This window comes from Xyrauchen texanus, chromosome 34 (genome assembly GCF_025860055.1).
Source record: "Xyrauchen texanus isolate HMW12.3.18 chromosome 34, RBS_HiC_50CHRs, whole genome shotgun sequence".
NCBI classification, from domain to species: Eukaryota; Metazoa; Chordata; class Actinopteri; order Cypriniformes; family Catostomidae; genus Xyrauchen; species Xyrauchen texanus.
In genome coordinates, this window is record NC_068309.1 from 16,721,397 (window position 1) to 16,734,870 (window position 13,474).

The 13,474-nt window shown below is 38.0% G+C and overlaps 2 protein-coding genes across 2 annotated transcripts; one reads left to right on the forward strand and one right to left on the reverse strand.

Moving 5' to 3' along the window:
• Nucleotides 1-7,957: 7,957 nt before the first annotated feature.
• Nucleotides 7,958-9,396, reverse strand: LOC127627959 (growth arrest and DNA damage-inducible protein GADD45 gamma). Its single transcript, XM_052104587.1, is given in 5 exon segments — nt 7,958-8,673; nt 8,769-8,970; nt 9,085-9,220; nt 9,223-9,348; nt 9,351-9,396. Coding segments are annotated over 5 exon segments (621 nt in total). The 3' UTR covers nt 7,958-8,562.
• A 2,416-nt stretch (nt 9,397-11,812) lies between these two features.
• gadd45gb.1 (growth arrest and DNA-damage-inducible, gamma b, tandem duplicate 1) lies at nt 11,813-13,295 on the forward strand. The gene is made up of 3 exons (XM_052104564.1): nt 11,813-12,100; nt 12,219-12,426; nt 12,538-13,295. Exons 1-3 carry the CDS (start codon nt 11,958-11,960, stop codon nt 12,646-12,648), a joined length of 462 nt encoding a protein of 153 aa, XP_051960524.1. The 5' UTR covers nt 11,813-11,957; the 3' UTR covers nt 12,649-13,295.
• The last annotated feature ends 179 nt before the right edge of the window (nt 13,296-13,474 follow it).

Consider the following 13,474-nt stretch of genomic DNA (forward strand, 5'->3'; position numbering starts at 1 on the left):
CTGCCTTTTCCTAAAAATAGTGAATGTTTAGATCCTTCTGTCACGCTCTTTCTGAAATAGCACAAATTGCACGCAGAAGAAATGTAGGCCTACTATATCATTCCCCTTCTCGAAACTATTTTCTTTTTAAATAGGCTCTTTAAACATTGTATTCAATTATTTAAATTCTGCTTATGTTAAAAGAAGTAATTCAAATAACTAAGTTCAACTTTTAATTCCACATATAAGAACATTACTAGAGTTTTCCCAATTGCACTAACTTTTTTGGTGGCAGATCAGTTGCTTTGAAGGGAAATAAACTCATAAATACCCCAAAGCTAAATATGAAGACTTTTGTTTGCTGAATTCTTAGTGGTTGTTTAAGCTGTGATAAAAGGCACCGGTAATTTTTAGACAAAAGCCAGGATCCTCTGCCCATATGGCTGCCCTGTGGGACTCTTTTGTGGAATGATTGATATACTCACGTTAAAGGCCATCATCCTTGAAAGTTCTTCTTTCTTTTTTTCTTTTTTTTTTTTTTTGCCAGATCGAATCCCCATACCTTCCCCCTTCTATCCCCTCCTCCCTTTACTGCCACGAGATGTTGTATTTGCAAAGTGTGCCTTTCATTTTGAACACAAATCCTCAATGCCCCTTGTCTCCAAAATACCCCCACTGGTTCCAGACTTTGTATTTATGAAAAGGGGCATCTCAAATGTCCTGTGCAGGCGCAGCAGCTGCCACTGCTACCACGCTATTCTTTCAGAACATCAACAAAGGGAGGGGAGTTTTTTATCCTTTGTACAGGGGCCTCAGTGCACTTTTGTCACCCCTGACTCCCCCCACTCCCTTTCTCTTTGAGCTCAGAGTTGGAGAGAGGGCTGCAGCTTTTGTCTACTGGTGGAAAGGGGGGAGCCTCTCTGCACCTTCTGCTTTCAACCATCTGATATGGCTCCTCTGCAACCCTCGGGGCCCAAGCTGTGCCACTACAGACAAACTCTCTGACCCAAGCTCCTAACACAGTAACAAAAAACCACAACCAACCAGCCTGGTCTAGCACCATCAAGAGTGACTGCAGAGGGTGGTAAGCCTGCAGCAATCTCAAATAGTCATAACAAAGTCTGGCAGATAGAGCTACATTTTGTCAACAGTTGCCAGCATGTATCAGCACTGCACACCCTTGATCTAGTGCTGATATAATGCTGATTTGCTTGAAATCTCTTGAAATTTCAAGACAATGGACTGTTTACACATCCATGAAAGTGTACACAGAGACAGAAGCATGCCATACACAATTAGTGATCAACTCTTGTTAAAGGCAGTGGCGAATTCTCAGGGCCACCAAACATGTCGACACTCAGGGAGATATACAAAGTAAGTGATAAACATTCACTTTATTAAGTAATATCGATAAATGAGTTCATTTCCACAATACAGGATATTGAAGCATGTTTAACAAACGCCTGCAGAAACAGCTGTATAAAACATTATAATCTCTTGATAATCGTACACCTGAAGCACAAATGCTAGCGCTGCATCATTGTTTATCAGTTGGGTTGCTAGGAGACATCTCTAGTGAGAGTCAAACTACTGCTTAGCTAACGGGAGCGTTGCACTTCCGAATATCAGGGAATTGAATGCATTTATGGTTGGAGATATCAAACAGGAATATCCCACATCCAACTTGAATGGTACGTAGCATAACCGTGTACCCTGATGAAACTAAATATATTGCAAGCAACATTTAAATCGCAAATATTATTAGATAGATTTTTCCAGGTATTATAGACTTCCTTAGTAGATTCATATGACAAAATATGATTTTTGAATGTCTGTTCAGGAGAAGTTCATTTCACAAAACATTCATGCTGCAGTTAAAATTAGGCTTGAGCTTTAAGTGTTGTTTCAAGTTCTGGCTTTCGTGCGTGGACATGTTTTTAAAATGTAATTTGGTATTACTTGTTAGCTGCGACATAATGCATGATGCCCAAAGGCATAGGGCATCTTATTCATTGTGAAACTGTGTTTTCTTAATGGCATGAATCACACTGAAGGCCTAGACTTAAAATGCACGGCCCGCCACTGGCGGCATTGCACAGCATTGCAGATGTGTACTTTAATGGGTTGTAAACTTTACCAGTATTGTTCATTAGCCATACTTGAACAGCCACACTCTAGATTCAACATTGCAGAATTGTTTCTTGAACTGAAAAATATCCTTCCATAGATAATGGAATAAAATAAACATTGTTTGCACTATTTGTCACATTATAAAACAACAAAGCATACAGAAGCTATGACTTCTAGTTCTTACAAAGAATTGCATGCAAAATCAAAATGAGATTCAAGAGACTAAAGCTCCACATGTTTGAGCAGGTGATCTGGAGGAGAAAAGGCATTGGCGCTCATGCGGGGCTGTCAGCATTAGGCAGGAGGGCCAAACCTCTGACCTCAGCCATAAAGACAGCTGGCTCACACAATGAGTGATTAACATACACTGCAGACTGGAGCCTCTCTTACTGCAAACTATAATCTGCAGGCCTGCTCTCCAACCTGCCAGAGCAACAAGGGCAAAATATAACTAATTAAGAAGTCTATGCTTGAAGAAACTGATGTTGCCCACTGAACGTTGGAAAGAACCTTTATCAAATTAACAATCTGTGAATGTTTGATATTTGTTTCTGTTCTAACTTCTAAATAATAAGAAATCTAGTTTGATAGCATTCTTCTAGTACACAAATTAGCATATTAAGTGATGTATATGTATGGTAGAAGTAGACTATAGAGTATAAAAACAAAATAAACAGTGTAGCTCATCAAGAAGCTTGTTGATTCTGTTGACATTACAACCGAAACATCCCTTCATATGCTTGTTCCCTCGTTGTTTTGTAACACCCCAAGGCTGTTTTGTGATAAGGTGTTTGTTGGGACAACAGAAATACCGATGGCTGTAGCCTCGGCAACAGGAGACCCCTTCCCAATTCACCCTTCATCACCATCTGCTGCTGTTCCTGGGGCATCACCGGTTCATATTTGGATTGGGAGGGGGATGAAAGGGCCATTCAGACCCATGTAATAGGGTGAGTCAGGGCCAGAGAGATAATGTAATAATTAATTAGTAATTAAAGGGAAAGTTAACCCAAAATGTTAATGATATAATTATTTACTCCCCCTCACGTTGTTCCAAACCTGTAGGGCTTTAATGTTAAGGCACAGTCAAATTTACAACCACACATCTAAATTTCTCAGAAAAAATACAGTCATCTCAATGGGAATCCGTGCAATCTTGAATTTGACTTCCGATGGCGAAAAATTTCCCCTCACTGATTTTGCGTGCATTTCAAGATTCGTGAACATTGACAGGCAAATTCGCCATATTCACAATGGAAAAGGACATCATTTTAGCATCAAGTTTATTTTTAACCTCACTCTCACAAAGTATAAAGTGCAGCATTAAAAAGAGGCTGCTTGGCTCTTCGTTTTTTGATGGTTTCACATGCGCTTAACATCCACCCACACCTTCTTCACCTCCGTGCAAAAGTAAATGTGGCCGAGCCTTTAGGAAGAATGCACAGTCTCAGTCACCTTTATTGCATCTTTTTTTTCCTTACAATATTAGTGTATTGTGACAGAGACTGAACATTCTCCCTAATATCTTATTTTGTGTTGAACAGTAGAAATATCTTTATATGCATTTTAAACAACATGATGAGTAAATGATGAAAGTATTTACATTTTTTGGTAAGCTATCCCTTCAAAGCCTCTAACATACTACGGTGGCTGGGGGGTAATGCTCTTATATCAATATATCAAAGGTGTGTGGACGTAACAGCAGACTTCATCTCTGGAACAGTGCAGACTGTCCCTCAGTTCTCCAAAGTGGTTCACCAGCATGCCCTAATTTGGTGAATCCGCTTAGCTCTTGTGAGAGCCATTGAGTGGTAAGGGTAAGATGCAGATATCCCAGGGGAGAATGGTTGTATAGGGACTGGCTTGTGCCAGGCACAGGGCGGCCATGTCCCTCTCTCTCTCTCCCCCCTACTAGGCACCTACACTCCAGCTCATTATGCACAAGAGCAGATGGAGTAGGTTTTTATGGCCTAGTCTCTGGGTATACTAAAGGTTTTAGTTTTTAGGGCATGGCTTTATTTGTATTCTGCAGGCACTGGCTGTCTGAAAGAGTAAAGTGGGGCCGCCTGCATGCTGGCGTATTGTTCTGCAGGGGCTTATTTGATTGCTTCATTACCCTTATTGGTAGTCTAGAACAAAGCTGGAGATGCAGGGGTAAAGCAAGTTCAGCCATACTGTTGCAAGGTTATACAATGTTTTAGAAAGTGGTAAGAAAGTGTATTGCATGTATATATATATATATATATATATATATATATATATATATATATATATATATATATATATATATGACACAAAAACATTATATGTTGATACCATAAGATACCATTTAGTTCAGTGGAAGAGATGCTTATATTGAAGACAAGTTTTGTTAATATACATTTTTCTGTATACTGGAGATTCTTTGTTGTAATTGGTGCATTATCACTTAAATTCTGCCATTCCCTGCCTATGACAACCATTATCGCCAACCATTATTGACAGTGAGTGGAGAGAGAGAGAGTCACCCTCACACTGAAGCAGTATCAGGTAAAATTAAGTAACAAAATATGCCAAACGTCCTGTAAAATAAGGAATCGTCCCATAATTAAGGGAAAAAATTGTGTTCCGTATGAAATCCATACGCGATGCCATTTGTCCCATATTTTAGGGTCACACTCCCAAACTGCTGAGAATGTTTCTCAAAACGAGAGAAATGGACCTGAAACACACACACACACGCACCTATTCATGACATGCCATTATATTTTATTGCATACTATGTCAAAGCTCATTCTGGAAGAGAGAGAGAGAGAGGTAAGAAAAACTGCATTACTGCATTAATTCAAAATAAAAGTACAGTAGTACAGGTGAAGTTAAAACACTTCATGTGATTTTCTTACATTTCCCTTATGATAAAAACTATTGACATTACTGCCAAACCAACGACACTAATCCAAGGTAAATACACTATTTTCATTTTTAGCCTTTCTCTTTCTTTCACTCTTCTTCTTGGTCGTTATATTAAAGCGTTTTTCATTTTAAGTTTAGTAGGGGACGTTTGCACTGAACGCATTTTGGCCATTGTCCGAGCTGTTTTTCAATGTAAAGCAGTGTTTCGCACAGTAACACCTGTAGATATGGGTCATTTAAAAATTCTCTGTCATTTAAGTCCCCATTTCAGGTGTGTGCTGTACTTATATTGTTTAATTTCACCCGATAACCATTTTGATAGGCTTTTTAAAAAGAATAAAGACTTTTTATAATGTTACAAACTTCTGTGGATTTAAAAGTTAAATTTTAATAATTTAAATCCTTTTATATTACACTGTATCATTTCATGCCCCAAAACTGCATGTCAAACATCTTTGACAAAAATAAATGCTAAATCTCTGGATTTAAAATTTTCACCCACATACAGTTAAGAGTTTAGTGTTATATTCTCTCACTAACGTGTTAATTTTTGGTAAATGTGTCATTTTAACACTGATTATGGAGTTGTTTTGTGTGTCCCTTGATGTCTTGATACTATGACTATCACTGAAGATATACTGAATGCTAGGAAATTACATCACACACACTAAAAGTGTACATCACCCATTCTGCAAAATTACTTTTGAAGTTTATAACTACATTTTTTAATGTTTTCCTTTATTTTTAACATGTCTATCCTGATATGAGAAGATATATGGGAAATTCATATAATTTTTTAATTTCAATATACAGTATTTCTATTAACAGAAATACATTCATAAAATGTATGTCAGCTGGCTATTCTCCATTGACCTCTCTCATCAACAACATCTACAGAAATGTAAGCGCAGCATAGTTCCAGCGTAGTTCTAGCGGGAAGACTATAGCATTAGTTGGGTAATTCCTAGCCAATCGCATGTAAGCCATTGCTTTATACTGTAAGTCTAATCACAATCTATTACATTGCTGTTTCAGTGTGCTAACATGGCAACCTCCACCACCCCACCACCACCAGTTGAGCCCTGTCCCGCACGGGGGTAGGCTCCTCGCCCCTGCCTCCTATCTCCGGCAGGATATGACGGTTCCGAGTACAACTCCCTCAGACTGCCAGACGGGGCCTACGCCAAAGAGAGACATTACTTTTCTGTTATACATTCATCAAATAAATGGCATCTTAAACCTCACTCAAGCCTGCGTGTCTTCCCGATAGAACTGCCGTTCACTGGATGTTTTTTGAGTAAACTCTAGAGACTATTGTGCGTTAAATTCCCAGGAGATCAGCAGTTACAGAAAAACTCAAACCAGCCCATCTGGCACCAACAATCAAGCCATGGTTGAAATTATTATTTTTTTTTTCCTAATTCTGATGGATGATGTGAACATTAACTAAAGCTCCTGACCTGTACCTGCATGATTTTATGCATGGTACCACTGCCACATGATTGGCTGATTAGATAATCACATGAATAAGTAGGCATAAAGCTGTTCCTAATAAAAGTGTTCAGTGAGTGTAGATATTTCACTTATGATTACAAAGTGTTTGTCCAACAGGATTGACTGCAATGAGAGTATTGTAAGTTGCTTTGGAACATACACATCTGCAAAATTCCAAGTCACTAAATATTACTATTCTAATTCTATTCTTTGGATGTTTATGTTTATTAATACTATAAAAATCCATATTTACAGGTCAGACAAGAAGTCCCCCAATACAGATTAAATTTGATGTTTGCCATGTTTGATGTTTACACTTTAAAAATGATAAGGAACTCAATGCACCATTTGTTTGCCAAACTGAGTGAACCCTCTGGAGATTCTCTAGATATCTTTTCAGTTTTCTGACAAACTTGCTTTTAGTGCCTAGAAGACCTAAATAACACAAAGGACTGTTAATTGTTCCTTTGGTAACCCCATAAAAAAAAAGGCTTCCTTGAGTTCCTTGATCGCTAGATGTTTCTGCCTGTGTGGTAAATGAGGAACCCCAAATGGTACCTCAAGTATCTTTTAATTTTTACAATGTATGGTGGTCTGCTCACAATTTTATCAGTCAAAATTGTTGTTTCCTTTTCACTCATCAAGTTTCACATGGCAGTCAAGCAGATTTAGAGTCATTGTAAATGTACATATATAGGCTAAATGTAGTCATTTTATATGCAGAAAATAGACTATAAGTAACAGTTCAGTTTTTTTTTAGACTTCTGCAGCGGAACAATTGTTGGCTTAGAAAGAAACTAAGAGGGCATGCATATGGCGCTTTCAGTTATGGCCTATATGTGTATAATGTTTGTGTGAATACAAATCAAGTACCTGATAATGAAATATTCTGCTTAAACAGTTCTCCTAAAGTTGCACAAAAAATGTAAAATGTAAGGCGTATAAAGTCAGATGATGAATCAATTATTATTATGACATGTACAAGAAAAACTTAAACAAGTGTAATTCAATCTTTTATTTGTATTCCTTTTTCTGATACAAAAACCATTGTGAAATCTTAATACAAAGATCATCATTTTCTCATTGGTTTTAGTTTTCATTTTAGTCTACGATGAAAGGATTTAAAAATAGTTTTATAAAGTGAAACCGGTCACTTTTTACATCCATTAACATTAGTTAATGTATTAGGTATCACGGACAAACAACGAACAATATATTTTTACATCACTTATTAAAATTAGTTAATGTCAGTTAATAAAAACACAAATGTTCATTATTAGTTCATGCTAGCATAGTGCATTAACTATTGATAATATATGCACTTTTGATTTTAAAAATGTATATGTTGAATCTAACTTTACAGCATTTACTAATCTTATTTAAAAGTATTGTTCACATGTTAACTAATGTTAACAAATGGAACCCATAGTTTAAATTATTCATATTTACCCTCTTTATTCATTGTTTTTGTCATTTTATTTTTTTCTAAAGTGAAACCTTTAGAGATTTAAAATATTAATATTATTGTTATTTAACTTTTTCATTTTTTGTCATTTTTATTTTTCTAAAGTGAAACCTTTAGAGAATAAGACAATTCTGGAAAGTGGAAAGCACATTGCTGACAATAAGGTACGTTATATTGTGCAGCAATTTCATTTTGAAAAATGTCCATGTTGTTAAAGTCCATTTTTAAAAACGTTGCTTCGACGCACCGCCGCGTCCTCTGCGTGTCCAACGCATGCGATATTTGCTCTGTGGAAACAGAGGCAAAACTCGCTTCTCCTTCCTCTCCAAACCTCATCCGCACAAAGAATGAGGGCCATTGTGTCGCTCTCGTGGCATACCTGACCTCATTCACATAAAGAATGAGGAGCATCTTGGCATGGACGAGACGAGAAACGACGTAGAACCGCGAGGGCCACTCGGGCCTGCCTCGCGCTGCCTGGACTGATCGGTCTCCTCAGGAGCATCCAGGGATGTGGAAACATCATCATCCTTGATTCAAAGGATGAGCCGAGTATTCCTCAAGGTTTGCAGCATATCAACAGAGAAGAGTGAACTTCTAGCTCAACGCTTGAGGGTGATCTCAGGAACCCACTCGTTGTAGCTGCGACTTTCTTCACAGAACAGGTGAAGCTTTTCCAGAGCTGGATCCTCCCATGAACCTTCAGTTGGGTTCTGGGAAAACAGAATGGAAACGTTAAAAAAACAAGCCTTTAAAATGAGTTTAATTGTTCATTTCAACGTTATATTTGAGTAGCACACATCCTTACCGTTATGAGAACACAGTGAGCGTCCTCAAGCTGACCTTTGAAGCCAACAAGATCACTGAGATGTTTCAAGTCGTTCACTCTGACGATGCTGATGTCGTTGTCAAAGCAAAACGCTTGAATCAGAGTGAAGTGAATCTGAAGAGCGACGTCACACTCAAAGTCATCAGTAGCCAAAAGGCAGAACGACACACTATCAGGGTCCCTGTGAAAACAAGATGAAGGTTTGAAGTTAATTAACGTGCACATAAGCCTAATATGGATCAATGGATCGAACCTGGCATTGAATATTAAATGGAAGATGTTCTTCTAGACTTACTCGTTCATTATTTTCGCGCACTCATAGACACCAACAGTGAGGCGACCATCAGCCTTGGCAGCCAGCAGGGCCTCAGACAGGGTTGTTCCTTCATTAACCATCCTGGTTTGGAGTAAAGTTGGCTGTAGCAGTTTAAATATAGTAGTGGCTCGAGTGGAGCGAAATTAGTTTGAAGTGAGATTCTACCTGACACGCGACCAGTATTTATAGTGATATAGAGGCACGCGCTTCCACTGCACAATCTGATTGGCTGTCAAGAACAATAAAGAAACGGACTTGTCCCAGACGCGTGCCTTGAGACATGCGTGACATCTATAGAAATCTAAGAAAGTATTCAATTCTGAGCCCTTAATTACATATATATATTTTTTTTTTTGTCAAAAGACATACCAAAAACGTTTCATGCTGAGAAGCATTTCATATTACTGTACACATGAACTATATTCCAACATAACCCAATCTACGAATAGGCATATGTGTTTAAGTTTTTGTTGTTTGTATGTTCTCAAAAGAGAAGAAAAAAAGAGAAGAAAATATAAGAATGGGGGTTATTTAAATTAATTAACAGAAATAATATCTCTTGATATTGCAGGTGCAAGTATTTTTGTTAAGATAATGTAAATGTGTAGTTGTCCCAAATGAATCAAATTTTTGCTGTTGATTTGGTGTGTATAAAGTTATGTATCTGTTTCTGATTGTATCAGACACGCGTGGCTAATTTGCATACCCTGACCGGACTCGAGGCGCGTGGCATCTGGACAGGCTTCTCTTTTGCTATGGAAACACTCCCCATCTGCTGATGGGGGAAGATTATAAGATCAGCTGATTAAAGTTCGGCAGTATTTAGCAATTGGAACTAATATGCAGACACAAAAAACTATAGCCAATTTATGGTGCATTTAAAAGGCTTTTTCAAAACGCTTTTTTTTTTTTTTTTTTTTGTTATTATTCTATTCTTAATTACTGTTCTGTTCTTTGTAGGAATATTCTTAACTGAATTTATAATAGCCATGGGTCTGAACTTAACTTTTATTGTTTAGAAGCCCATAGTATACAATTATTGTTTAGTCTTGACCATATCTGTGTAAACTTTTTCTGACTTTCATTGCTTTGTTGATTGTAAGTCATCTATAGAGAAAAATAAAATGTGCGTTATGACAGCTGACGCTACTAATATGCAGCTGCATGAACTACATAAAAGCAATTGTTAGATTAGTCAACTTTGTGCTTGAGCAGGTTTGTCTTGGAACACCTGTCACTCTCGCGCACTAAGGTGGCGGGGGGTAGCAAAGAGCTGTCCGGACTGCAGATGTGATACCAGAACAATGCATACCCGATGCAAGTGTCTTTGAGATTTGAAACTACTTCTTCAGTTGCTGTTGTTGTTTTACGTTATATTGTGTAATACAACGATTTTATAGGAAGATCTGAATGCATGCATACATGCATGCAAAAAAAAATCTAAATGCATATAAACATTTTTGCATACGAAACTCAATCTGAAATTGACATCTCAATAATGTAAAAAAAAAAAAAAAAAAAAATGTTTCTAGCATTTATCCTCGATGTAGCTTCACTACCTATATGAAAAACTAAAATTGCACCTATTTTATATTCTATTCTGAAGTAGACAAAAAAACTTGCAAACAATAGTGATACGTGCTACTGGGTTGTGAGGGGTGAGTGGGTGCGTCCTAAAGTGAGGCCTCTCCATCTGCTCCTGTTCTGCATGGAAACAATGGGCCTGACTAATCAGTCATCGTCAACCTGTCATTTTGACCCTCTCAAATAACAGCCTTCTTACACTCGTTCCATATAATCTTGCAGTCAGTGATTCTGAATTGTTTCTTCACTATAAAACTGGTCATATTTTTCTAAATGTGATATGTTTCTAACTCTAATATTTTTCTCAAATAATTGCTCTGCAAAGCTGTTTAGAATAACAAAAAGGTGACCAAATCACGGATGTATGTAACGCAAGTCGTTTTCTTGCATAACAATAATAGTTTTAGAGCTGAGAATGCTTCTGCACACGGAGAAAAGATGTATAAAACAATATAAACAGTACTGATTTTGCAGGGTGGCCTACATTTGAAAAGCTGCATCTTGTCACGTGGTCTGTGGCTGTATAGCAGCAGGCCAGATTGGGCAGCAGGGCGTCATGGCACGCGCATCTTATTTGCATTTGTAAAGGCGTCAAATAATAGAAGTTTCTAAACTCACAATAGGGCCGTTTCAGTGTGTCCACAGATGGCCACACTCCACCTGTCTTTTTTGCTGGGGGCGGGGGAGTAAATCCCTTATCCACTTTTGCTCACTTTTACCATAACATTCTTAGCTAAAAAATACTGAAATTCACTGACAAACTAGCATATTTGTTGCAGTGTATGCATCCGTTTAGTGGTAGTAACCTAATAGGGGAGAGTGTTTTTTAATAAACTAAAACTCTGAATCACTTTCAGACTGTGAATAACAGTTACCATATATTTCTCTGCGAATATACATTTACTGAAACAAAAAAGCTCAAGAAAAGACGCAATGATAATATATGTTGTAGTTTAATTTCCGCAAATGAAATAATCCGAAATTAATCAAACAGAAATAATCAAAACAATTACTCAAGATAAAGGCTGCAAGCGTTAAAAAGTGACATTACAGCCCTCATCAATCTGCCACGAGCCGGAGGGTGACAATAACATTAGCATACCAATGCACCATTCAGTTAAACCAATCAGATGACGCTGCTTTCAGCCGCCACAAGCCGGAAAGTATAAAAAGGACGAGCACACTCCGTTTGAGCACCAATCATTCAGATAACCTCCAACTGAAGTTCTGCTATCGATCAGCTCCCTTGTGGAATAACTACCAGCATCATGACTCTTGAAGAAGTTCTAATCCAGAAGCTCAGCGAGAGAGCTCAGTGCACTGGAAAAGCCCTCGAAGATGTTTTGGTTTCCGCCAAAGCTAACGAATGCCTCACCATTGGGGTTTATGAATCGGCCAAAGTTATGAATGTGTGAGTATTCTGTTCGTTTTCCTCCCTTATTCAACACCTTCTTCAACCATTTACGCAAGAGTTTTGAATGATTCATTAGTGCAAATTATGCTAATATCATGTTCTTCTTGTATTTCAGTGACCCAGACAGTGTGTCTTTCTGCGTCCTGGCGATGGATGAAGAATTTGAGTGTGATGTCGCTCTTCAGATTCACTTCACTCTTATCCAAGCCTTCTGTTTTGACAACGACATCAGCATCGTCAGAGTGAATGACATGCAGCGTCTCTCTGAAATTGTTGGCGACAAGTCGGAACAAATTGATGATGCTCACTGTGTTCTCATCACGGTATGTATACGAGAAACGTTTAGCTCTCATGGCAATAACATAACAAAAAATGAGGTTTTTACAACTTGTTTTGAGGTCGTATTAATTGCGTATTTATTTTGATCACAACAGAACCCAACTGAAGGTTCATGGGAGGATCCAGCTCTGGAAAAGCTTCACCTGTTCTGTGAAGAAAGTCGCAGCTACAACGAGTGGGTTCCTGAGATCACCCTCAAGCGTTGAGCTAGAAGTTCACTCTTCTCTGTTGATATGCTGCAAACCTTGAGGAATACTCGGCTCATCCTTTGAATCAAGGATGATGATGTTTCCACATCCCTGGATGCTCCTGAGGAGACCGATCAGTCCAGGCAGCGCGAGGCAGGCCCGAGTGGCCCTCGCGGTTCTACGTCGTTTCTCGTCTCGTCCATGCCAAGATGCTCCTCATTCTTTATGTGAATGAGGTCAGGTATGCCACGAGAGCGACACAATGGCCCTCATTCTTTGTGCGGATGAGGTTTGGAGAGGAAGGAGAAGCGAGTTTTGCCTCTGTTTCCACAGAGCAAATATCGCATGCGTTGGACACGCAGAGGACGCGGCGGTGCGTCGAAGCAACGTTTTTAAAAATGGACTTCAACAACATGGACATTTTTCAAAATGAAATTGCTGCACAATATAACGTACCTTATTGTCAGCAATGTGCTTTCCACTTTCCAGAATTGTCTTATTCTCTAAAGGTTTCACTTTAGAAAAATTATAATGGCAAGAAAAAAAGAGAGAAAAAAATTCGAATTAAAAACTCTAAAGGTTTCACTTTAGAAAAATGTGTATATATATATATATTAAAAAACTAATTTAAATATTTGAAGGTTTACCTTTAGAAAAATGTATTTGACGAGAAAAAAAAAAAAGTTTGATATGAAAAATGAAGAAAAAATATTTAAATATGCTCTTTGTTCAATGTAGAAATGACTCAATTATGCATACACATAATAAATGTATTAAATATATATCTGTGTCATGTGTTCAATCTCAGTGTATGTCTGTCTATGTGTGGCCCTGCAATGGACTG